The 25,970-nt window shown below is 55.7% G+C and overlaps 2 protein-coding genes across 2 annotated transcripts; both read left to right on the top strand.

Moving 5' to 3' along the window:
- On the top strand, positions 1-20,783 carry LMOD1 (leiomodin 1). Its single transcript, XM_049833066.1, has 3 exons — positions 1-385; positions 17,034-18,719; positions 19,582-20,783. The coding sequence occupies exons 1-3, from the start codon at positions 125-127 to the stop codon at positions 19,606-19,608; spliced, it is 1,974 nt and encodes a 657-aa protein (XP_049689023.1). The 5' UTR covers positions 1-124; the 3' UTR covers positions 19,609-20,783.
- A 1,123-nt stretch (positions 20,784-21,906) lies between these two features.
- Positions 21,907-25,397, top strand: LOC126052418 (myb-related transcription factor, partner of profilin-like). The gene is made up of 2 exons (XM_049833039.1): positions 21,907-22,561; positions 24,699-25,397. Exons 1-2 carry the CDS (start codon positions 22,099-22,101, stop codon positions 25,247-25,249), a joined length of 1,014 nt encoding a protein of 337 aa, XP_049688996.1. The 5' UTR covers positions 21,907-22,098; the 3' UTR covers positions 25,250-25,397.
- The last annotated feature ends 573 nt before the right edge of the window (positions 25,398-25,970 follow it).

Below are 25,970 nucleotides of genomic sequence, written 5' to 3'. Positions count from 1 at the left end.
TTTAACACTTCAGCACCTGCTGCCACTGGGGGAAGCAGTCTTGGAGCTTCGGCTTCTTTTTTTTTTTTTTCTCTTTCCTTGGGTACCACACACAACCGCAACCGTGTCTCGCCAGCGAGCCAAGATGTCCAAAGTGGCCAAATATCGGCGACAAGTTAGTGAAGATCCAGATATTGACAGTTTGTTGTCTACTCTGTCTCCGGAGGAGATGGAAGAGCTGGAAAAGGAGCTGGATGTGGTGGATCCAGATGGAAGCATCCCTCTGGAGCTAGGTCAGAAAAACCAAACAGAAAATTCCCCATCTGGTCCGCAAAACTGCGACACAATGCTCAATCACTGCGAAAAGGAGACCAGGAAACTTATTCAGAGGGAACACTCGATAGACGTAAGTCACATCTCCCCACGCTTGAGCTGTTTCTGTGAGAAACGCAGGGGCATACCTGTGAACTCTGCTGGGCTGTTTTAGGGGACAAGATGGAAAACACGAACCCTGAGAAAGGCGTGCTGTGCTTGCTAAGGAGGAATAGCTGTCATGTAGAGACAAGAGGAGTGAGGCAGGGAGCTGGTACAGGCACTCCGGGAGGGAACAGGGTATTTCATGAAATCCCAGTGTTACTCACAAAGCCAAAACCTGTGCTGGTGCCAGGGATTTTCTCTCTGCCTCTGCTCTAACATCCTTTGGCCGGGCTGGGAGCAGAGACAGTACTCCCAGAAGGCGGCTGGAGGGGCCGGTGCAGTGACAGCGATCCTGTGGCCTGCGTTTCTTTTTCCTCTGTTTTTTTCCTTTGGAGATCTCCAGACTCTTCTTGGTCCTTTCAGTTCTTCTTATGCAAAAGCTTAAACAGTCTCTGGTTCTTGTGCAATAAAAAAAGTTTGCTGCTTTGTGGAAATCACCTCAAGAAGCAGATTTTGCCCCAAGTGATTTGTTTTGTGTTTATTGTTCAGTTAAAATTCATTCTTTTATTTTGATTTGGGTACATTTATCTCTTTCACTGCACCCAGCAAATCCTTTAATAGCTTGCTTTGAGCTAGAAAGCTTCATGCCAGTCCTTCTCCTCTTTTTGTGCCTTGCCGTAGTGGGAGCCAATCCCACTTCTCTGTAACATTTATTAACCTCTGCACTAAGAATATTCGGTATGTGCTTCGTGCGTGGGAGGCTGGGAAGCATTTGGTTTCCCTAGTTTTTTACAGCAAGCTGAGCCAGAAAGTGAAAGAAGGAGACTCTTCAGCTATTTATCTGTGTGGTCACGGGCAGATTTCATGTCCCAGGCTGGATTCGCATCTGCTGTGATGGGATAGGGCTGAGGAATATCAGCAGCGTAAGCAGAGCAGAGGCTTATGTGGATACCCCTCTTAACAGACTGCTCTGGCTCTGATTCCTTATCTATTCCAGGTCACCCAGCAGTACCCTGGATCTTCCAGCTGAGTAATTGAGCTCTAACTAGCCCATGAGCACTTGGAAATAGCCCTTTCTGGATGTTTACGGAGTTTATTATAGGAGGGTCCTCTCCTGACCAGGACCTGGGACAAAACAGGTAGAAAAACGAAAATTGCATCTAAGGGAGAAATAAAGATTTATTTTGGAGACATGAACAAGGGGTTAAATTGTTCCCCCCAAGCCCGTCACCCGAGAGCTTTCCTCTGGCTTTGAGGACAAGGCACTTGCAGTCTTCACCGTCTATATGTGGTGTTTGGCGTGGGCTAGGGGACAGAAAGCGCCGTGCCCCTCACCACGAGAGTGCTAGGTTTATTTTCCCACTGGTGGGCTGGTGGAAAATTTCCCCATGGTGGGGAACTGCAGGTGCTGCAGGACAAACCTGCCTGGAAAAGCAAATGCTGTTATGCGGGACCAGTTATCCCGGTGATGCTACAGGGGTTTGCACTGGTTTGCAGGTGATCCCAGCTTGCAGCCAGTGCTGAGAACTGACACTGAAAAAGCTGCTTTTTCAGGTTGGGGGGGACTCTTGTATTTGGCATCACTAGTGCTGCTATTTTGTTTTTAACCATGGGAAGAAAAGTTGACTGGGAATTGGATAGGCAAGTGTCCACAATCAGGAGGAAGGGAGGAAATTTGTATTTTTTTGGAAAAAGAGAACTGGGAAATTGTCTGTTTAAACACTATGTTATTTGGAAGGCGCCTGAGTGTGTGTGTGTCTGTGTGCTGTGCGAGAGGACTCGGGATGGTGGAAGGGATGGCATGGGGAGGAGAGGTGCCCCAAGAGAGGGTGTAAAGCTCTGGCTGGCGGGGAGGGCAGTAACTGAGGTCCTGAGAAAAGCGGTCCTTGTGCTCTCCTTTGAACTTCAGTAGCTTCAGGCCGTGGAAGACAAAGCAAGTTGGCTGCCGGTCAAATTTGTCAGTGAAACTGGCCCAGTTAGATTGCATTGCAGTAACTGGATATGGCAGAACTGACTTTCTTCTTCTATTTCAATCCCTGGAGGCCAAGAAAAAAATATCCTCCACCCCTTCCTCCTTGGCATTGTTAGGACCTGGGATTAGCACCTAGAAAATGCCAGCTCGGAGCGCTAGCACGTCAGCCCGTGACGGTGGTGGAGCAGGGCCTTTGCTCCACCATGGGGCGATGGGATGGGATGGGATGGGATCATCGGACCCACAGAAGCAATCGCAGCAACCAGCCCAGGAAGCCAATGGTTCCCTCCGTCTGAGGAAACCACAGGGCTGTGTTTTGCTGCAGGATGGAGTGAGAACACGGAGCCATCCAGAGCATCCCAGGTGGCTCCTGAGCTCTCACCTGGCTGCTCAGAGCACTGAGGCCTCTGATGGCAAATCCCTCTCTCATATCCGTGGATTTCACATTGCAGCAGGCAGCAAAGTATTTGTGCCCACCAACATAAGCGTTGTGGCTGCACACCCATGTGAGATGGCATTCCCCCAGCCAAGTGCAGGCATCACCCCTTCAATGTCCATCCCTGCCCCTCTCCTTTGATGGCTCCCAGCATTGTGCATCACAAACCACGCAGTGCCTGGCAGCCCTGATTAAATGCATCGAGCAAAACCTTTGCAAGCAAGAAGCAGAAATGTGAGCACGGGAGGGAAGCGCGGGCACGAGGGCAGGAAAGGAATGGGAGGTCCTTCCAGTGGGACTGGCCCTCTGAACATCTGGAAGATATTATCCTGTGTCTGAGATGTCTCTTCAGTAGGGCGGGACAGGAGGTTAGATTCTTGTCCTTGAACCACAGAGAGGTTATAGGTCTGTAGCTGCCTTGCACAAAGGCAGTGAGGGTAGAAGATATTAAGGAGTGCCTAGTCCAGTTCTGCAGTGGCACCTCGGGCTGTATCGTTATTGCTAAAACTCATTATGTAAAGCTGGGAGGTGTTTGGGTCGCAGCCCCTATGGTGCAATGGCTGCTCCAGCTCCCCGCAGACTGCCAGGACCGGGACCGGGGCAGCACCTGCACGGGGCCGGCAGCATGCTGACCCAAGCTGCTGCACTTCTGTCTCCCCACCTATTTTTCCTCCTCCCTCCTGTTCTTCCCTACCTCCTTTGCCCCCTCTTTGTGCAGTAGCTTCTGGGATGTTGTCTGTTAGCTGGGATGTGCAGGAATTTCTCCAAAGTGCAAAATAAGGTATTCTAGAGGGAAAGGTTCAGTTCTGCCCATCTCACAGTTCTTGCAGTCATTGCCCTGTTCTTGGACTGGCTCCAGGCACCCCCATTCCCTTCTAAATATTGGGAGGAGTGAGTATATTTAGAAATATTGTAACTACGTAATAACATGTCTTCTTAGCGATGAAAAGGGCAAACTTGGGTAACTAGGAAGCAGTTTATAAACAGCCCAAAATAGACATGAGCTTTGCCCTAACTTCTCTGCACTGGTGAGTCGAATTCACATCTTGGTGATGCATTAATTAATTGATCTTCATTTTGTATTGCCCGCGAGTGAAAGTATACCCCAGTTCAACAGTGGGGCTTGGGACAGTGACTCTCTTCGGATGCGCTCAACAAGGCTTTCTTGTAGCTCCAGGTATCACGGGAGCCAAAGTTAAACTAATATTCACAAGTAGATAAATAGCTTGTGGCTCTTTACTGTAGCAGGCAAAGACATAATGAGAGAGAAATTCAGGTTAGAAACATGCTGTAAAGTTGAAGCAGTGGCATTAACCAAAGGGTGATTTAGCTGGTGGCATGGCTGACTTGGTGTCACTTGAAATCTTTGTATCATGCCTGGGATTTCTCTTTAGAAGAGGAAAAACTGTTTGGGCCAGGGGATAGGGGCTCCTTGTTGGTGTCTCAGCAGGATGGGTTTCTCTGACAGCTGAGCTGTATGAGGAGATGGGTTTTGTGAAAGCAACTCTGGTTTTGTCCGGTTCTTCCTCTGCTGTTGGTGACACCTTCTCTAAAAAGCAGTACCTATGCATATATACATATATACACCCTGGAGATACTCACATCTTTCCCATTGGCATTCAGTCACTCCTAAAACCCCTCAGGGGTACCTTTGCCAGGAGGGACCTGGCTGAGAAGTGCTAGCCCGTGGGAAGGACCACTGTGCCATGTGAACCGTGCATACCATGGGACCAGGTGGTTTGGTGGATGAGCACTCCTTAGCAGTTGCCCTATCCACAGCAGGAGGTTTTACTTTTCAAAACATGCCACAAAATCCACCTGCTGCTGTTCTTGGCTCTCCTTGGATTCCCACCTGGCCTCACTGCAGGGCCCAGGTGGTTCAAAAACACTGAGCACCTGGTGGAAGAGGCAGCCCCTCCTTGTGCTCTCCTTCTCCAGCACCACTGTCTTCCCTGGGAATGGATGGAGCATCATTCCCTCAACTTCACCTGTAAGGAGAGGACACCTGGATGTCCTAGTCTCATCAGAGTCCCCAGTCGTGCCTCCCAACGGGGCTGCACTGATTTCATGCTGCTTCAAGCATGGATGGCTGGGAAAATGCAGGGAAATTGCATGCAGGGGCATTATCCTACTGATGGAGGGGATTCATTGCAGCGCCACAAAACCACTTCTTTTAGCAAGATGCTTGCACACATGGTGGATGTCTCTTTCCATGTAAGTTTAGGGACCAGCTTCTTGGAGGAGAAGGTTCTGAATAAGAGACATTGGATGCCAGCCAGGGCCAGCTGTGCACAGTGCAGATGGTCCCTGTATTTTTGGCTCCTGAAGGTTGAGCACCCTTCCCACGGGAGAAGTTGTGGTGGCTCAAGCAAGTGTCTTCCAACACCTTTCCCTGTCCTCTCGGATGTCCCACTCCCACCTGCAGTCCTGCTCAGGCAAGACACCCTCCCTGTTCCAGGTCCATGCATCCTTATCCCTGCAGGCTGCTTTGCCTGGGCTGGTGCTCTTGGGGACATCCTTGTGTCCCCAAGCACTCTTAGCTATAGGCTGCATACAGCTGACAGTGAGTGGTGGGACTGCATTCCTCATGGCTGGGTTTTGATGCTGAGGGAAAAAGCAGTGACCTTGGAAGGAGTTTAATTAATCCAAATGCAGCATATTTGAAGGATGCTGGTGCCAGAGGGCAGCAGGTCCTATTGTCATGGATAAGGATTACAAAGCTCCTTGGGAAAGTCTTACAAAAAGTCCTGCCTTCCTTTCTAACTTACTGGGGTGTGTGCATGTAGGCTTGGTGCTTGCTGCTGCATGGTCTTTAATCTAGTTAGTGGTGGCTATATGTGGAGGGAGATACCATGAAAAGTGAAGATCCCTACCAACGAGCCCTTCTTTGACATGAGTGAAGATCCCTACCAAAGAGCCCTTCTTTGACATGAGAGAAGAACAAGTTAGTATTTAAATTTCTTATTAATGCTCAAAGTTTGTAATCTTTTCGTGAAAATATCTGGAGGAAAAACAAGCTCCACTTTTAAATAGCTGGGACAGACTCAAGGGAAATTGCAAACAAGGGAAAAGAAGTGGTTGTATCATTCTTTAAGCATTTTACCAGTCTGTGACTAACACATATGTGTTTAAACTCTGCTGTTCTGTTTATCAGCCAGTTCTGTCTATATGCCAAGACTGTTCCTTCTCTCTTCCAAGAGCCTTCACCAATTCCTAGCTCTTGCCTTTCTTTTAACCATGCCCTGGGCAGGTCTCTAGCAGCCTGGGTGCCTGCTTTTCCCTCATCAGAACATGTTATTCTGCCCAGCTCCTGGCCTCCAAAAGAGGTGTAAGGGGTGGGTGGCACTGGGGCATCCTTCCTCCTGGTGCTTCTCCAGCAGCTCCCGGCTCATGCCAGGGGGGGCAGGGGACAAAGGTGTGGGTCCTTCCACCAACAGACAGAGTGGGTGTGGAGCTGGCAGCTCCCTGCTCTTTACGTTACTCCTGTAGACGATAGCCAGGGATATCCAAAATAGTCATACATTTTGAAAGAAACCAAAGGTACTGAGTCAATCCTATTTGATCCTTAAAGGAGGCCACAGATGGCCTCTGCTTTGTGGCCTCTCCAGCCTGCTGCAGAAGAGCTTATCCAGGAGAGACCTTTTATTTGTCACCTTTCGTTGTTCAGAAATGAAAACAGCCACTGTGTGCACTCAGATGTTTCATTCTTCATTTCTGAAAATGTACCAACCCTGTAACGAGAAGAATGAGCATCGGAAGCGAAAGCTGTCAGCTAGCAACAGACAACAAAACAGACCTCCAAGGCAAAAAGGGAAGCAGGAGCGATCCCATGACAGGTAACTGAAGGATCTGCAGTGTTGAGAACAGATGAAGCAAGTGAGGTGGCAACACACCCAGGTTTGAACTGTATTTCTGAACAAACCATGTGAGAAGGAACGTCACGGCCAGATCAATGTTTTTGTAACGCCATTGGAAAATGGTGGCAGAAATCTTGTTTTGCTGTGAGCAGGGCAAGTGGCAGCACAAAGCGTTCCCAGCAACTCGTAGGTCACGCCAAAGGCACGCTCTCTGTCTGGGAGATACGTAGCCCATCTAAGGGCACAAGCAGGAAAAAACGCTGAATTTCTAGTCAGTCTGGAAAAAAAAAAAAAAAAAAAAAAGACTAAAAAGCTGAGTTCTATATTTACATAAACCACAACTGGGATGCAGATAAATCCATGGAAATGCTTGGAGTGTTTAGCTTATATGGCCCGAGCTGCCCAGGAGGTTTATTATCTGTTTATGTTGAGCTGATAAATAGACATACAGAGGAGGAAAAGAGCTGGGATCCTTTACGTATCCCTTTCTTTCGCAGTGTTATGACATCATTTGCATGCTAAAATGGTCTCGATGACTCAGCTCCCAGCAGGACGCTGGGATTAACCAGTCATGTCACTCAAGCCCACCCTTTGCCATGGTGGGAATCGCAGCCTGATGGAGCAAGAGGATCTCGCTTCGCAGGGAAGGAGGTGTTTTGAAGTCATGGTGTGGATAGAGGCAACCGCGGTGGACCAGCCACACCGTGAAATGACATGAGTCCTTCTCAGTCCTTTCCTCTGCCCAGATCATGGTGCAAACAAGGTTGAAAACAGACAGGAACAAGAGCTGCAGAAATGCAACAGGAGAGGTGACAGCCTGAGGTCACAGAGGTGTTCTGGTGCATGCAGCCCGTTGACGTTGGGTTGGGTAGCCCAGGGCTGAGACACAATATTTCAGCCAGGATTTACACCGAGACCTGCTGGATGCTGCTGAGGGCTCTGAGAAGTTCTGTCTCCTGGCAGGGGGACCATGGCAGAATGTGGACGTGCCCAGCATGGGAACCAGCACCCACACAGCCATGAGAGCTGCCCACAGCAGAAAGAGAGCTGCAGTTTGCTTCCTTTCAGGGAAGACCTTCAGTTTCTAAGAACTAGAGATCGTGGCTCCTGGCAAACCCTGCTTTTATCTCATTAAGTGCTGTGTTCTGGGCTATGGCACCCACGCGGTGTAGGAACCCAAGGAGCCAGTGCTCCTGTTTCTCATAAGCTATTTAAGAGTTTTGACTAGCAAACCAGCACTCTGATTTTGGCAGGTAGGCACCTAGGGCTGGGGCTTATCTCACCTGCTTCAAAGACCTTCCTACAGTGGCTGCCTGTGGCCACCAGTGATGCCATGGGGTGTCTGTGATGCTCCCATGGGCTGGCCAATGTGACCCATGGGAGACGTGCAGCAGCAAGGGGCCTGGAGATGCTTTCCATGTAGTCCCAGAAGGCTGGAAGCCAGAGTCCTGCTTCTCAAGCATCCAGCCCCCATGACACAAGAGGACAGGAGATAGGATTTAAGACTCACTAGGGCTGAATTGCAGTTCTTCTGTTCCTGAAAATCTGAGGAATGCTCTTCATGGGCTGCCCACAGAAAATGTGCCGGGCGGAAATCCAACCTTGAGGTGGCCGTGGTGTGAATCGCTGATGTTTACTGCCCTTTGCAACCTCTGCCGAAGAGGAGGCAATCAGAGAAAAGGTCTTACCTTGGGAATATCCAGTTCAGCAATGGCAATCCCAGGAGAAGGGGCAGGGAATACAATGGATAGAAAAGAAAAACCCCAACTTCTAAAACCAGATTTTGTTAGAGAAGCAAAAGTTTCCATTTGCAGAGTATCCAGCAGTTTTAAGGGCTTTCTGGGAAATGGCTGCGTGTTGCTGTGGAAGGGCTAGAGCTATTCTATTAAAGGAAACCCAGTTGAAATGTTTGTTATCGGACTTAATTCAGCAATGAAGGCAAAGCAAGGCCAGAAGTTGTCCAGTCTCTGGAGAACAGCACTGCATCTCAGGAGGTTGTTTTTAAAAACATTGGCCTGGGAAGTGCAAAGACACAGTGATATTTGGGGTCAGAAAGGTCTGAGCAGAAGAGAAGGGGAATAACTGAGTTCCTCGTTAAAATAACAGAGTAATAGCTGAGGCAGGACAGGGCAAGAAGTTGTTTACATCGCTCTGGGTTTTAGCACATAGAGCATGGCCAGGGGGTCATGCTAGGTCTGCATGTATCCTAGTGCTGGAAGCCAAGGTCCTTTCACCCTTGCTTAATGCCAAAAGAACCCAAATGTGCCAAGAGAGAAACTCTTTTGCCGCCTGGGAATGGTCCTACTAGGGAACCTGTTGGTGCCAGAGCTCTGCGGGGTGTACAGGGGCTGCGAGCAGGGTATCTCATGACCCTGGCCCACGATGTTTGCTCTTAGCTAAGGACCAGGAGGGTTGCCCTGGCACTGCTGCAGGTAGAGCAATGCCAGATCCCCTTGTGAGTGGGTGGCTGTCACATAGACCTGAATTCGGCTGTCCTGGGCAAGCAGGGTCAGCAGAAGCCTCATGATCCCACTTCCTCCAGTGGTCTCTGGCAATCCAGGTTTAGTAGCTCTCAGGACTCGGCCAAGGACACAGCATTTTTTCCAGGAATGTCCTTGGCTCAGAGTTGTCCCTGAGTTACTCAAAACTGGCCAAGGAATGGAGGAAAGGAGCAGCTTGGCCAGCTTGTTGTGGTTTAGCTTGGCTCCAGCAACCTTCTCACATGCCTAGAGCGTAATGGCAGTGGGTACCCAAATACCAAGGAACATCAAGTGCAAAACAACCTGCCTTTGCCCACTGGCTACCTCAACGGATTTCTCCATGCAGTGGGACAGCCTTGGAGGACATCCCTGTCCCCTGGGAGCTCTCACATGGCTTGTGCCCAGCCTCCTCAGCCGCCTTCACCTACAGTCATGCTGAGGGGTGGTGAGGTGCTGGTGCCTCACTCACAGTCTCTGGCTGGGATTTGGGATAGCTGGGCAGGACAGAGGGGATACCAGGGCTCCTTCAGAGCCCACACAACTAGGTAGGTGACTCCAAAGGATGATGCAGATGCCCAATGTTAGAGCTGTGGGTTCAATCTTAGAGTCTCGTGGCGGCTCTGGAGACCTTTGTAGGACTCAGTAGCATGTGTAGGACAGAGTGAAACCCCTCAGGCAGTGATACCAGATTGGCTTGTTAATTATGGATCCATAATTAGGCCTAAACGTCCTTCTTCAAATAACCAAACCCAGCTTCCTTCCCTTGCCAGTCTGGTCTGGGAGACCCCAGCTGACCAACAGCTTTTGGTGAGCTGTCCCTCTGTCTCTCAGAAGTCTCCCCTCATCCCTAGGTCTTCCCCATTTCCCTGCTCTCCCACCTCCAAAAGCCCCTCCATCACTCAGGATTTGCATGGAACCGATGGAGCTTTGCTAGTGGGTACCTGTTGCCTAAGCCACGCCCTGCCAAGAGATGAACTGGAAAATGTCCTGTTAGCTGCAGGAGGGCTATATTATGCCAGAGAGGGATTCTGGTTGTGTTGCAAGGAACACGGCTCCAGATGGAGACTCTGTTGGTAGCAAAAGCCATGTGCCAGGCAGCCAGCATGCCAAAACGGCTCTGCTGGTGGAGTTGCTGGAGAGAAGGGAGGTAGTGAGTCGCAGGAAGACTCATGGGTTCCAGTGGGCTGCAGTGCACATGCAGAAATGACCCCATGTGGCTGAAATAATTCCTGGATTAATTAAGTTCAGCTGATCCAGTTGTCCTTCCACAGACGTCTGTGTCTTGGTTTAGGAGGGCCGTGCACCGGTGTAGGGCAGCTTGGTTGCAAGCGTTGATAACTCCTTGGTGCTCACAAGAGCGTAGGCACAAGATTTGTGCCTACAAGTGGACATGCAGCTCAACTGACTTTGCTAAATACGTGTCATTTCCACATGCGGGCAGTTTCTGAAGGTGCCAACACTTGCCTCTCGCTTTGTTCCATGTTTTCCCCTTATATTCCTCAAGAACAGACGTCCCCTTAGCTGTGCGCAGGCAAGGACCGTGCCCCTCTGCTTGGGTGTGTGTGAAGCCTGTGTCCCCACTGCCACCCACAGCAAGCAGCAGCTGGAGCCATCAGCCACGTTGGAGCTAACCCCAGATTTTCCAGCAGTGCTGATGGTTGGGATGGGCCTGATCCTGGGTCAAGCTTCCCCTCTTGTGCTCATGATGCTCTCACATCAGCTGGGGGTGGTGTCTCACAGCTGGGGGATGATATCTCACAGTTGGCTTCCAGAGGCCACCAGAGCTGCAGGCGATGGTGACATTAGAGACCGAGTCAGTGTCAAGCCTGCAAGCCGAGTTCACTATTTCCGGATCCATTTTAACATGAACTGCAGGTGCCAGGTTGGCACTGAGATCTTTTGCTGACAGTCCTGTTTCCTCCTGGGGTGCAGTCTGCCACGTGCCTCCAGCAGTGACCCTCACTGAGGAGGCATCCTGGACTCTTCTGGCTTCTCCCTTTCAGCCAAGCCCTCCTTGAACACAGGTGGGGCACAGCTCCCCAGAGCCAACACAGAGCTGCTCGGCAGCACGTGCACCCCAAGGCTTCCATCCTTACATCTTGTTCCTTAGCTGAGCCGAGCACACAGCCAGCGTGGTGGGGCAATATGTTCAGCCTGGTAATCTGGGCCATGAGAGACTCTTCCCAGGACATACCTCTGAAAATAACTGCAGGCTGATGAAAGCTGGCCCCTTCCAAAGACAAAACATTTCTTCTACAAATGCATTTCTATATGTCTCTTCTGCCAGGGACTGACCTAACAGCAGCAGCCAGGCCACAAAGTGCCCCTTCCCTCCAGCTTGGGTACAGGTTTTGAGAGACCCTGGGTAACCCATCCTTTCCTCTCCTCTGCAGCATGTTTGCTTTTCACTCAGAAGCCTGCTTATGGGCACAGCAGGGTGACCAGCTGGGGTGACTGTGCTGAGCAAACAGCCAGATCGGTACCTACCACCCAAGCAGCTATTTTCTACCCCAAAATGAGCTGTAGGGCTTTCAGGGCAGGGGGCGAGAACCTTGCTCCACCCTCACATCCCCACCACCTGCACTAGATCTCAGCAGCCCCTCTTCTCCGCTCCGCTCCCACCCATCCCTGACTCGGCCGGCTGCTCCATCCCCAGCCCCATCCCTTGCTCAGCGTCGGGAGCGGTGCTGCGAACACTCGGATTCCAGGCAAGAAGTTCCCAGTCTCCTTTGCCTTTTAAGGAAACATCTGAGTGGGTTTGAGGGTTACAAATGCTAACAAGCAATGGCAATGCTCATTTTAGTCTATTTAGAGGAAACGGGAAGGCATTTCAGTTCATCAAAACACTGGTGATTAATCAGCCAAGTACCAGGCTGTTTTCATTAGGCTTATTTTTAAAGGTCTGACACGCTGTGTAAAAATATTCCCCTAATAATCGTGCTCACAGCAGAGGGAATGGCACAGGAGGGGGTGCAGCGGCCCTGGTTTCTAGGTATCCAAGGTAAATATGTCAGCGCAGCGGAGGAGCGAGCAGGCAGGACTCAAGATGGCAATGGAGAGGGTACAGGGCTGGTGCTGGCTGCTGCAGATGGAGGCAGCCTGGCTGGTGGCCTGGGCTGCAGGAGAAGGTGTGCTGGTGGCTGCGGGTACAGCCAGAGTTTCAAGACCAGGGGAAAGGATGCATTTCCCTCTCCTCTTCTGCATCATCCTGCCACGCAGTTCCTCTGCCGAGCTCCAAGAGCTGGACCAATGTGCTTCATTTCCAGCCCGAAGGTGAGGACTTCTGCACTGTCACCAGTGAGCAGAGCTTGGGCTGGTGTCACCACCCGGGGCTGGCACCTGCAGTGGAGCTGGAGTGATGGGACACACAGAGTCCGGGGATGGGTGCAAAGGCAGGAGGGGATGAAGGCATGCTCCCTCCTGGGCACAAACTTGGCCTTGGGCAGGGCCAAGAGCAGCTTCTGACCTGGCTTTAGAGATGTCGCCAATCTCTACCAAGGGATGGAGAGTCTCGTGCAGGCAGTGGCAGATGGGTAAGAGTGACTCTTGGCTTGAAACAGATCTCATTTCTTGCCTGGAAGTTTTTGCTCCTGACTCCTCCTGTTCTGATGATGATGATGGAGCTGGGCACTTGCAGAGGGCCTTCCCCAGTGCGGACAGGAATGCCATGATCAAGGCAGCTCTGCATTAAATTAAACAGCTTGAACACTTCTTACGTCTTGCTACCAGCCAGCACTTTCTGCAATAACTTGCAGATCTTTGACGGGATCCTTCCAGCACATCCCAAATTTGCTGGACGCGCATGATCCCGTAAACACTACCTGTGGTGGCAGAGACACCCACAGCCAGTCACTGCGCATCCGTTGCCTTCCCTTTTTCCCCTGCACAGGGGCACAGCTGGCTCCTTTTCCCCTGGCTCCTTTTCCACGTCCTACTGTCTGGCTCCAGTGCCTTCCTTCCACAAACCTGCCCCACGCCACAGCACCTGGACACGTGGCAAAACAGCCCTGGGTGGAAGCTTTAATGAGAACGGCACTAATGATGTGGTAACAAGACATTCCCAGCACTTGCCATAGCAGCTTTGCTGTGCATCTTATTTTGCTCTCGTTTCATCTTGTTTGGAGAAATCCATTGCCTTCTCTGAGCATGGGAGATGTTGCAGATCCTTCTCTCCAGGGTTTTCCTCCCTTTCTCCAAGATCTGCTCATTCCTGGCCAAAGCCTTGCTCTGCTTAGGCTCAGGGAGCTTAGGGGAGATTCAGGGCTCCCCACTGTCAAGCTGTGTGAGCTCAGGCTGGGAAGGAGAAGGCTTTTTGGGGCAGTTGGTATGGAGATGAGGCTGCTGGCTCTGACTTGAGGAGTGCTCAGCCTGTGGACACAAAACGGCTGTAGACCCCTGGGGGAGAGCAACTGCCTTTTCTCGCAGAAACCTGCAAGAAACCTCCAACCTTGGACATCCCCAAACACCTTTGAAAGGCACCATTGTGCATGGGTGTGGGGGAACAGAGTGAAGCAGGAGAGTCTTCACCCCACACACACCTCCTGCCCAGCCTCCTGCCAGGGCAGACATGGCTCTTCCTTCACTGAGGTGCTTCAGGATCTCACTGAGCATCCTTGCACCATCCCAGCCCTGGGAACAGGGCATGTCTTGGTGAGAAGGGCCACCGGCTCAGTGCCAGAAAAGGTGGCATCATCTGCTCCCTGCAGCCCCCAGGACAGGGGATGCTGGCATCAGGATACCTCTGGGAGCCTCATCCCTGATCCTTGGGGTTTCCAGCAGTGAGGGGTTGTGTGGACGGACAGACAGGCTCTGTGGGGGTCTGGCATATGCCTTTCTGCTGCCTGTTTAGGTCTGCATGGGGGAGCCAAGAAATCTCTTAACTAAACAAACAGTTCTCGTCCCAGATGGCATCTGTTTATACGCCAGGTACAAACAGTCCCCGTGGCTGCTCCGCTCACAGGCAGGCCAGTTATTCCCACAAAAAAGCAGTCCCTGAGGGCCAGCAGTACTGCGCGCTGGGAAGGCAGAGCCGCACTCTGCCCCAGCACGGGCACCACGAGGCTCTGGGCTGGGGAAGACACTGCAGCCAGGGCATCATCTGGAGGAGGAGGAGGCCAGCCCTGGCTGCAGAGACCAGGGTGTCTGGACTCTGATTAGGGGTTCAAGGCACTGGATGAAGCCACAGTGCTGTCCTAGTCCTGAGAGGGTCCGGGGAGCTCGTAAAGGCATCACAGCTGCATCTCCTAGAGGCATCTTTCTTCCTCCTTTCCCTGAAGTTCTAAAGTCCCCCTGGCAAAGATGACATTCACTCTGCCACCCTCTCGCCTTGGTGCTTCCTCCTCCTCCTGGAGCCAGCATTGCTGTCAGGTCAGCAGCATCACTGTGGTCAAGCTGAGGACGCTCAGATTAATCCTGCAGCTGTAGATCGGAGCCTGACCTAACCATGGCTCTGCAGCTGGGCTCCCAGCTAGCAGTGTCTCAGCATGTCACCCTCTGCTCATCTCCAGACAGAAACCCCACAGTGCCGGCTGGCACGTGGAGCTGAGCTGTGCTGCCAAAGCCTGGCCAGCCACGATGGGCAGGAGCTGCACACTCCCCAGCTGCAGAGCAGGGAGAAGAAGGTTTAAACTGCCAAACCCCAATGTAGACTTTACAGTAGGATCCTCCTCTGTACAGCAAACTTGGTCCCAGTGTCAGGGGTTCATCTGCCTTCAGTTATCTGTTCATAGCATTGGCTCCTCTCCATTGGGAGTGGAGGTGTCTCATATCCGATGTTCGGGGAGATGAATCCTGCCCCAGTGCCCTGCTCTTACTGCGTTGCTATAAGAAAGCCTTGGTCCTGTGCCTGCATCTCTCCAGACACATAAGGAAGCAAATATGGTGCCATAAGAAAACCAAACAGCCTGGAAGGCTGTGTGCACTGAGCTGCCATCAAAGGCTTTGGTTGCCGAAGCAGAATATGTAATAACAATGCTGATGGGAGACTATTCCCAGCCCCATCGGCCGTGGATGAAGGCTGCAACGAGGCATTTGTTGTGTCCTGGAGCTGCCAGTGCTGGTTGTGGTCAACAGCAAAGCACAGGACAGGCTGTGCCAAGCATGAGGTTCTGGTGCGTGACAAAAGTACCAAAAATTATGTGAAAAGGGAGTTCAACTGACAAGACGCAAATGATCAGATGGCCCTAAGGCATGAAGGGAAAGAGGAAAATCCTTTGCTGCCAGAGATAGCTTGTAAGAAAATAGCCATCAACCCTTGGGGTTGCATCCCTCTGCATGCAGGGAGGATGTAGTCACTGCCTGAAGGTCAGCATTGGAGAGCCAAAAGCCAGACTAAGCTCCTCCTGCCCATCAAAGTCCCACAAACACAACAGTGGCATTGTGATAATCATAAAAGCAAAGGCAAAAATTGCTTTCAAAGAGTGAATATACAAGGAGATGGACAAAATGAAAGCACTGATGCTTGCCAGCCCACAAAGGAATGAGTAGGCATCTTGGCTGAATTGGGGATAAAAGAAGAAACTCAGGTGGTCCAGGGCACTGCTACATAACTCCTTGGCACAGAGAAGGGAGATCCCACAGGCAGGGAAAGGGGTGCCAGCTGCAGTGTCACTGCTTTGCCCAATGCATGCAGCAAAATCTGCATCCTTTCACAAGACCACCCCCGTTAAGCTCTTCCCTCCTGTGATGCCTTTGGACACTGGAAGAAGATGTGCTGGGAAAACACTGTGCGTTACAAAGCAATGAACGGTGTGTCCCCATTTCCTTGGTTTTCTGCAGGGAGCTCAAAAATGCAAACTCATGTTAAAGGAGGCCCGTTTCAGAGACCCCAGCATTGGGTGTGACTGCTGGATCAGCAGTGTCACCTGTGTCACCGGCTGTGGCTGCTCCCCTGCTTGCACATGAGTCCAGGCCAGCATGGGAAGGGTGTTGGGCTCTGGTCTGGGCAAAGCTGCAGAGCATCCAGCTGGAAACCATTTAGGAAAGCTGGGAAAGCACCTGGGGTTCACAGAGGCACAGGCACTAGATCCGTCCCTGGTTAAAAAGGTGATTAAAAAGAGGATAACAAAAGGTGATTATAAAGAGGATAGCAAAAGGTGATTAAAAAGAGGATAACTCTCAGGAAGTATGATAGGAAAGGGTCAGACAGCCCAGTCTGCTAAGGGATGTGCATCCTACAACTGGTTATCTTCTGTTCATTGGGGATGAAGGAGGGCATCCCACAGACCTCTGGAGGCCTTTGGGAAGGGACTGGAAGCAGAAGGAGAGCAGAGATGCCTTGGAGAGCTGCAGCACGACCTCATCATGCCCGGGTCCTGCAGGCTCTGCCTACATTTGGGGCATGTGGACGCTGAACCCTACCCTGGACCGGGGACCTCACCTGGGTTAAACTTTCCTCTTCCAAAGCCCAGCCACAGGGTGCAGTCTGCAAACATGCAGTGGTAAATCGCTCGGGTGAAATGGAGGAGTCTCTGGCCTGTATTCAGGGCTAAACCATCACGATTTGGAGCAGGTCGCTTACCTCCCTGAAGAGTCCTGGCCACGAGTCTGTCCCCTGCCATGGCACAGACCCGATGCTAGCTGTCCTTGTCCTTCCCCCATGGCACCTCCCTGTTGCCTTCCAGGGACCCTGCATGGTGCTCTCACCAGGTTTCTATCATAAATGCCTGGTTTCGGGCAGCTCATCCCTCATAGGCATAGTCTAAGACCTTCCTGAGACCAGACTGTCCTGCATCCTCCTGTGCATCTTCCCCAGCTGCGGTGCTGCCCCGCGGGGCCCTGTGGTTGCTCCTGTGTGACAGAGGTGCAGAGTTGGTGATGAGGAGATTGGGGTGGTGAGTCTGGAGGTCAAAGGCACCTGCCTCTGTAAAACCTTGGTGTTTTTCTCTTGTTAGGAAAGCAGATTGAGTGAGAAGAAGAAGGGAGCCAAGAATGAAGAAGAAAAGGGAAAGGAAGCTCCTTCCAAAGACCTGGCCTGGAAACGAGATACAAAAGTGGGGAAAGACTCTAAAAAGGAAGAAGGTGTTCAGAAAACAGACCCAAAACTTAAAGCTGAGGCTGAGACCAAGACCAAAGAGGAGAAGGCTATCAACGATAAAGTCAAGGCAATGGAGAAAAAACTGATGGGGAAGGACAAAAAGGAGGAAGAGAAGCGTTCAGTGTTGAAGAAGGACATGGGGAAGGGCAAAAAGGAGGAAGAGAAGGGCTCAGCATTAAAGAAGGATGCAGGCAAGGATAAAAAGGAGGAAGAGAAGGGCTCAGTGTTGAAGAAAGATGCAGGGAAGGATAAAAAGGAAGAAGAGAAGGGCCCAGCAGCAAAGAAGGAGACAGGGAAGGATAAAAAGGAAGAAGAGAAGGGCCCAGCAGCAAAGAAGGAGTCAGGGAAGGATAAAAAGGAAGAAGAGAAGGGCCCAGCAGCAAAGAAGGAGACAGGGAAGGAGAAAAAGGAAGAAGAAAAGGGTTCAGCATTGAAGAAGGACACAGGGAAGGACAAAAAGGAGGAAGAGAAGAGTTTAGGATCAAAGAAACAGACAGAAAAAGACACAAAAGAAGATAAGAAAGAAAAAGACAAAAAAGAAGAGGAAAAGAGTTCAGCTTTGAAAAAATCAAAGGCAGATGAGAAGGAGAAATCCCAGCCAGAGGCAGAAAAGGCAGTGGAGGAGAAACAGGAGGCCAAGGTGGCAGCTGAGAGCAGCCCCTCCAAGCCCATCACTGGCAGCTCCTCGGATCAGGCCAAGGATGACGAAGCCTCCAGCATTTTCGATGAGCTCATTGAGAAGGTGAAGAACAACGATGCCGAGGTCACCGAAGTGAATGTGAACAATTCGGACTGCATCAACAACGAAACCCTGGTGCGCTTCACCGAGGCCCTGGAGTTCAACACCGTGGTCAAGCTGTTCGCCTTGGCCAATACCCGTGCCGATGACCACGTGGCCTTCGCCATCGCCATCATGCTGAAGTCCAACAAGGTGCTGACAAGCATCAACCTGGACTCCAACCACATCACAGGCAAGGGCATCCTGGCCATTTTCCGGGCGCTTCTGCAGAACAACACACTGACGGAGCTGCGTTTCCACAACCAGCGGCACATCTGTGGGGGGAAGACGGAGATGGAGATCGCGAAACTCCTGAAGGAAAACACCACACTCCTGAAGCTGGGCTACCACTTTGAGCTGGCCGGACCACGTATGACTGTCACCAACCTGCTGAGCCGAAATATGGACAAACAGAGGCAGAAACGCCTCCAGGAGCAGAAACTGGCACAGGAGCGTGGGGAGAAGAAAGACCTCCTGGAGGTGCCCAAGCCTGGAGCCCTGCCGAAGGGGTCCCCCAAGCCATCCCCACAGCCATCCCCCAAGGCTTCCCCCAAAAGCTCTCCCAAGAAAGGGGGGGTGCCCGCCGCACCGCCCCCACCTCCTCCTCCGCTCGCCCCACCGCTGATCAACGAGAACCTGAGGAACTCACTGTCCCCGGCCACGCAGAGGAAGTTGGGAGACCGAGTGCTGCCGGTCCAGGAGAAGAACTCGCGGGACCAGCTCCTGGCGGCTATCCGCTCCAGCAACCTCAAACAGCTCAAGAAGGCAAGTGCAGGGCTGTGGTGGGGTCCACCCACGGGGTTAGTCTGTGGGCTGAGATCTGAGGTCACATCTCTTGTCACCTGGGTAGTGGAGAGGTGAGGGCTGTCCTTCTACTGTGCAGGGTACAGAGCGGGGTGTCCATGGTCCCAACCCCTGCACAGAACACATGGCAGGGGCAGATCCATCCTTTCCTGAGCACATGGGCTGGGCAGATCCATCCTTTTGCACCATCCCTTCCAGAGCAGGTGGGGCCAGCAGATCCGTACGTTGGCAGAGCATCCAACAGAAGATTCATCCCTGGGCAGAAAGCATGAAAGGGGCAGATCCATCCTTTGGCAGAGCGCCTGGGGTGGGTAGATCCACCTCATTCCAGCAGTCAGGTTTGGCTCCAGGGTTTGGGGCACAAGGAAGAAGCCAGCGGTAACCTATAACCCCAGGGGATGGAAATCCAGGACTTCCTCATGCAGAAAAGGAGCGGTGCTTAGCCGCAGCGAGGGAGGCTCACATGCACCCACGTGGACCGGTGTCCCAGCAGGCAAGAGCACACAGGCAGTTGGGGGTGGGATGTAGCCCAGGGTGGCCGGAGAGGCTGTGTCTCTGACATTGGTCCAGCATGATGCCTTGAAACATCTCGCTCACCCCAGGTGGTTTGTGTCCCTGGCCGGGCTGCCCACAAGCTTCAGAGTGGGGACAACCAGCCTGGCCAAGAGGAAGAGATGTCCCTGGAGCGCTGAGCAGCCCCAGCAGCAACGGAGAGAGGGGCCCAGCTCCACCGCGGCGGGTCTGCACAAGGCCCCCAGGCCATTCCAGCATCCCCTTTCATTGCTCCCTGCTCCCCCCAGTAACAGGGTGTCTTCTCCGGCAGGTGGAGGTACCGAAGCTGCTGCAGTAGGGAGCGGGACGGCTTTCCTCCCGCAGCCCAACGTGGCAGACCCCAGGACACTCGCCTTTCTCGTGACTGTTTCCATGACAAGCCCTTTGGGACCCTGCAGTGACCGACACCGAGGAGCAGCGATCTCTCTGGGATGGACGGAGGAAGGGCCGGGCCCGAGGAGGGCCAGCACGGTCGTTTGATGCAGTGCGGGAGGAAGACGTTGTATTTATTATTTTTACGGTTGTGAAGCCTTCAAGCTCTTTCTTTTGCCAGCACCGTGCCCTGCTCTGTCCGGCCGCCTGGAGACGCCAAGGATAGAAGAGGGGGCTGCAGAGCTGGTCCTTATGGGAAACTCCCCTCGGAGTGCACCGATGGAGATTGGCACCCTCCATCCCAGCTTGCCAGCAGGGCCACCAAGGTGGTCCAGCCTGCGGCAAGTGGAGGCACCTTCCCAGCCTCACTTTTCGGAGGGGCAGGGGACAGCCAGGCCATCGTCACGGCTTGCCACCCCATGGGGTCTCCGGGTGGCCGGGAGAGTTATGGGGTGCAGGCATGGCGGGTAGGGTGCCGGCTCACAGGGTGCAGGCTCAATGTCGGGAGGAATTGGGGGGGTGCATCGGAGAAGGGAGCAGCTGGAAAGAGAGGGGAGATGGGGCCATTGGGGAGACGGGGCAGGAGGTGGAGCCAGGGCTAGAGCAGGGGGTCTGGGGCACCGCGTGCGCCCCCGCAGCCGTGCTTGGGGACCGCCGGAGCCGCCAGGGCGCTTTATGCTGCAGCCCGGCCCGTCCAGGAGCATTTTTGAATTTTGGCTTTTCAGCGCAATTTAGGTTTGGGGGGGTTGGGTCCCTTTTCTTGACCCACCACCTTCCTGACCCCACACCTGACCGCACCACCTGCCCCCCATGTGGAAACAAAATTCTCCTCCGGGGGGGCGGGGGGACACACAAGAGCAAGGGGGTGACATGTGGCAGCAGCTGCCTGCGCTGCCAGTGCCAGCAGCAGCCCTGCCCACACTTCCACTCGTGGGCACGGGGCTGGGCAGGGATGTTGCCTCCCTCCGAAATGGGTTTTGGGGGCCACACGATGTCCCTCTAGTCCCCTGCCCCACCCCCCCACCACCCTGCGCCTTCCCAGCGTGAAGCCTCGTTTGCGATTTGTACAACTGCGGCCACTGCATCAGCAATAAAGCTCACCCAACGCTTCCCCCGCCTTGGGGACCATTCTGCACCCCGGGGTCCCCAGGAGCAGTGACACGGCGGGGGGGGGGGCAGGAAATGGGCTCCCCCCCGCCGCCTGGGGCAGCTGTTGCCTCTCCCCGCACCCATGGCCACACCATAGGGCCACCTGAACTGGGTGCACTGGGGGCCATCCCGAACCATGCAGCCACCCCCAAACTGGGTGCGCTGGGACCAGTCAGACACCCCGACCCGGGTGTCTCTGGTCACCCACCCACCCAGAACCCCCCCAAACGGGGCACCCTGCCGCTGCCGGACACCCACAGCCAGGCACCCTGGAGCCACGCAGAGACCCCCCAAACCCCCGGGGTCACCCAGAACTGGGCACCCCGGGGCTGGCCCAGGGTCACCCCCAAACCGCCGGGGTCACCCAGAACTCCACTGGGGGCTCTCCAAGGCCCACCGTTCCCCGGGTGGGACCCACCATGCTGGGGGCTGGATTCGGGGTGCAGGAGGGCACCTGGGTGACACTCTCGGGGACACTCGGGGACATTCCCCCCCTCACGGCGACAGGCTGCGAGGCCGAGCCGCGGCTCCCGAAACCGGGCGAAATGTCGGTATTTGGGCATTTTGCGGGAGGGCACCGTGCCCCCCGTGCCGTGCCCCCACCCACCCCCCCCGCTTCCGCCGCTCCGGGCACCCACCGCTCAGCCGGGAGGGGGCGGGGCGGCGGGGCGGGGAGGAGCGCGGTGCCCCGGGGGGGGTGCGGAACGCGATGGGGCTGTTTGGGGACCCCTGGGGTGCTCTGCCCCGGGCGGCCCCCAGAGCCAACCCCTCCCCCCCCCCCGGTGCGGGCAGCCGGGAGCCAGCGGGGACCCCCAACCGGGAACGGCGGGACGCCCCCCCTCCCCGGTCCGGCCAACGCCGGCGCCGTTGGGGCACCCTGAACCGGGCACCCGCCGTCAACCGCGGACCGGTGCGAACCGGGGGCGCGGGGCGGGGCGACGACGACGGCGCCCGGCAGCGGCCGTCGGGGCCCGGCAGGGGGCGCCATAACGCACCGGGAGGGGGGCTCCCGGCAGGGGGCGGTACCGGAGCCGTACCGGAGCGGCGGTGCGCGGCGGCGGCCGGCAGGGGGCGCCGCGCTACCGGCCCCGCTCCGCTCCGCTCCGCTCCGCTCCTCCGCTCGGCTCGGCTCGGCTCGGCGGGGCGCTCGGTATCGGGGAGACGGCGCAAGACAAAAGGCGCGGCGGCGGGGCGATGGGCGGCGGGGCGGCGCCATGAGGAGGAGACGGCGGCGGTGGCGGCGGCGGCGGCGGTGGCGGCGAGGAGCATGGCGGCGGGAGGCGGCGGGGCGCGGCGGGGGTTGCTGAAACGGAAGCCGAACTTCACGTTACAGGAGATCGACATCCTGATGAGCGAGGTGCTCAAGTACGAGCAGCTGCTCTTCGGCGCCGCCGCCAGCACCGTCAACGCCTACGAGAAGCAGAAGATCTGGTGGCGCATCACCAACAAGATCAACGCCGCCGGCCGCAACCAGCGCGACATCGGCGAGGTGAAGAACCGCTGGCGGGGGCTGCGCCGCCGGGCCAACGATAAGATCACCCGGCACCGGCAGGAGAGGCAGGCACCCGCCGCTCGCCCGGCCGTCAGAGTCGGTAACGGCAACGGCAACGGCAACGGTTCCGGCCCCGGCCCGCCGGAGCTCGGCCCCGGGCCCGCTCCCGGTTGGGGACCGCGGGGCACCGCCGGCATCGACCCGCCGCTCCTCGGCGTCGAGGTGGTGGCGCCGCACGGTGGGTGCGGGGGGCGGGGGCGGGGGGGACCGGGACGGGGACATGGAGGGGCGGGGGCAGGGACGTGGAGGGACGGGGACACAGAGGGGGACCAGGACGCAGACACAGGAGACGGGGACCAGGATGTGGGGAAGCGGGACACAGACGTGGGGTACCAGGACAGGGACATGGAGTGACAGGGGCAGGGACACGGGGGCACGGGGACCAGGGAGCGGGGGGACCAGGACACAGGCGTGGGGGACGGGGACGGGGACATGGAGGAACTGGGACGGGGCCATGGGGGACCGGGACCAGGACATGGCGGGACCGGAACATGGACATGGGGGAACAGGACAGGGACATGGAGGGACTGGAGCAGGGACACAGGGGCACTGGGACCAGGGTGTGTGGGGACCGGGACTGTGACAGGGGCAATGGGACCAGGACATTGGGCACCAGGGCACAGATGTGGGGGACCAGGGCAGTGACGTGGAGGCACTGGGACAAGGACAGAGGAGACCAGGACCAGGATGGGGGGGACCAGGACCAAGACACTGAGACCAGGACAGCTGTGCAGAGGGACTGGGACAGGGACACTGGGAGCATGACATGGGGGACCAGGACACGGATACAGAGGACCAAGGCAGGGACATGGAGGGCTGGGACAGGGATGCGGGGGTAGGGACATGGGGGCACTAGGACTAGGACAGGTGCGTGGAGGGACTGGGACAGGGGCAGAGGGGACCAGGACACAGACACGGGGGAACAGGACAGGGACATGAAGGACTGGGACAGGGACACAGGAGACTGGGACCAGGACGGGAGTGTGGAGGGATGGGGACCAGGACGTGGGGGGACATGGACCAAGATGCAGGGGGACCAGGACCGTGTCAGGTGCACTGGGACCGGGACGTGGGGGCCCAGGACACAGACATGGGGGCCCAGGGCAGGGACATGGAGGACTGGAACTGGAACATGAGGGGACAGGGATGTGGGGGCACTGGGACCAGGACAGGAGCATGCAGGAACTGGGGCAGGGACATGGGGGACCAAGACAGGGACACGGACACAGACACAGGAACAGGGAACAGACATGGGGGTACTGGGATGGAGACAGACATGAGGGAACTGGGGCAGGGACATGGAGGGACTGGGACTGGGACATGGGGGAAACTGGAACCAGGGCAGTGGGACCAGGACAGGTGCATGGAGGGACTGGGGCAGGGACAGGGAGGAGGATCAGGACAGGGACAGGAGGGCAGGGACATGGAGGGGACACAGACACAGGGGAGAAGGACAGAGACATGGAAGACTGGGACAGGGATGGGGGGGGACCAGGACAGGGACATGGGGGACAGGGACATGGCAGGACAGGGACACAGGGGACAGGGACAGCAACAGGGGCACTGGGACCAGGACAGGAGGATACCAGGATCTGGCTGGTGACATGAGGCACTGGAACCAGGACAGGGACAAGGGACAGGGCACCGGTGCAGGGGACCAGGACAGGTCTAGGAGCACTGAGACCAGGTCAGGGACATGGGGGGAACTGCGCCAGGACAGCAACAGGGAGGGACTGAGACCAGGACAGGGACAGGGGTACCAGGGCTGAGACAGCAGCGTGAGGGGACCAGAATCAGGACAGGGACATGGGGGGACATGGACCAGGGCAGCGACAACGGACAGCAGCACTGGGATCAGGACAGGGATATGGGTGACTGGGATTAGGACAGGGACAAAGGGACAGGGGGTACCAGGACTAGGACTGGGATAAGAGGGGGCTTGGAACAGGACAGGGACATGTGAGGACCAGGATAGGGACATGGGGGTACCAGGACCACGCAGGGACATGGGGGGACCACATTTAGGACAGGGATATGGGAGTATTAGGACCAGGAGAGGGACAAGGGACGTGGGATGGGGCTGGACCACAGATGAGGGACATGGGGCTATAGGGACACAGGGCTATAGGCATATGTACGTATAGATGGGACCATGACCAGGTGCAGGAGAAGGGACATGGGAGTACAGGGATGGGGACAAGGGAGACAGGGACGGAGGAAGCACAGGTAGAAGGGGGTTGGGTCATTCGGTCCGTGGGGTGCTGGGAAGACGGGGGGTCCTGCCAGCTGCCCCGCACTCTCCGTCCATCCCGCAGGCGTCAAGGAGGAGCCGGTGAAGGAGGAGCCGGTGGAGGTGAAGACTGAGCCCTTCCACAGCCCAGCTGCCGACAGCATCCCCAGCCGCGGTGCCGACCGCCGGCTACCCCGCACCGGCATCCGCCCGCCTGGCGAGCTCTGCGAAGGCTGGAGCCGGAGCCCCCCACGCCCCGCGCCCCCCGAACTCTCCCTCAGCGAGCTGGGTGGGCAGCAGGAGCCATTGGGCTCCGATTTCCCGAGCATCCTCTTCGAGCAAGAGGCCGAGCATCTCAATAACTGTGGCGCAGGTGAACCAGGCCCCCCCGGGACGACGGGGCTGTCGGACGGGGCACCCGACTGTACCCAGCTCACCCCGGCCGAAAAACGCATCGTCCAGTCTAACGAACGGCTGGTGCAGGAGATGCGAGCTTTCCGACGGGAATACGCCGAGAGCCGCCGGGAGACCACCTCCGTCCTGCGCGTCATTGCCCAGGCACTGGGCGGCCTCAGCCGGAGCCTGGCCGAAATCCGTGACCTCTACCTCCGGGAGCAGGCGGTCCCCAAACCCTGAGCCCCCACGCAGCTGGCTGTGTGCGCCCATGGCCGGCGGGGACCGCCCTGGGGACAACTTTCCACCCCCCCCATCCCCAGCGCCCGCCTTGCTTCTTTTCTTTTTTTTTTTTTTTTTTTCCCCTCCATCCCACTTAAATAAAACTCAGAGCTGCCCTGTGGCTCTCCCCTTCCTGGGCTCTTTGCAGGATTCTGGGGGGTGATGGCATGCTGGGAGCCGCAGTCCCCTGGGAGACGGGGCAGTGGTTTGCCTCCAGCGGGGGGGTCTGCGTGGCTTTTCCCCCACCAGGAGCAATGGACTCAGCGGTCCCAAATGTAGCCGGTGGCTGAACCTCCCCCCTTCCCGGCAATGGTGCAGGGGCGGAGGTGAATCACACAGGGAGCAGCCGTCCAAAATAGCCAGGGTGAATCACGCTCCCCCAGTGCCTGTTCCTCACCACCAGCTGCAAAGGGAGATGAGTCCCGGCTCCAGCGATTCGGGACTGGAGTGGGGGTTGGATGGAGGAACTGGCCTTGTGCCCACAGCCCCCATCCCAGGGTGAAATTTGCTGCTTTCTGACCCAAAATGCTGCTGGGGGTGGTTTCACACCCCAGTTTTGAGCAGTAGGGCTGGGCGGGCAGCAGCACGCCTGTGCTGGCTCATGCTTGCAGCTGGTTTGGTGAGAATTATCCATCCCAACCCAATTTTTGGATGGAGAAGCCCTGGCAGCGGAAGGGGCGAA

This window comes from Accipiter gentilis, chromosome 29, assembly GCF_929443795.1.
Source record: "Accipiter gentilis chromosome 29, bAccGen1.1, whole genome shotgun sequence".
In the NCBI taxonomy this organism is placed as follows: domain Eukaryota; kingdom Metazoa; phylum Chordata; class Aves; order Accipitriformes; family Accipitridae; genus Astur; species Astur gentilis.
The sequence above is the reverse complement of the archived record's forward strand: the minus strand, read 5'-3'. Positions and strand labels throughout refer to the sequence as shown.

Bases quoted from the DNA above. Each gene is read 5' to 3' on its own strand.
- LMOD1 (XM_049833066.1), top strand. From the start codon at position 125: ATGTCCAAAGTGGCCAAATATCGGCGACAAGTTAGTGAAGATCCAGAT. The intron at 386-17,033 runs GTAAGTCACATC...TTCTCTTGTTAG, and splicing joins AGAGGGAACACTCGATAGAC to GAAAGCAGATTGAGTGAGAA. The intron at 18,720-19,581 runs GCAAGTGCAGGG...CTTCTCCGGCAG, and splicing joins ACCTCAAACAGCTCAAGAAG to GTGGAGGTACCGAAGCTGCT.
- LOC126052418 (XM_049833039.1), top strand. From the start codon at position 22,099: ATGGCGGCGGGAGGCGGCGGGGCGCGGCGGGGGTTGCTGAAACGGAAG. The intron at 22,562-24,698 runs GTGGGTGCGGGG...TCCATCCCGCAG, and splicing joins CGAGGTGGTGGCGCCGCACG to GCGTCAAGGAGGAGCCGGTG.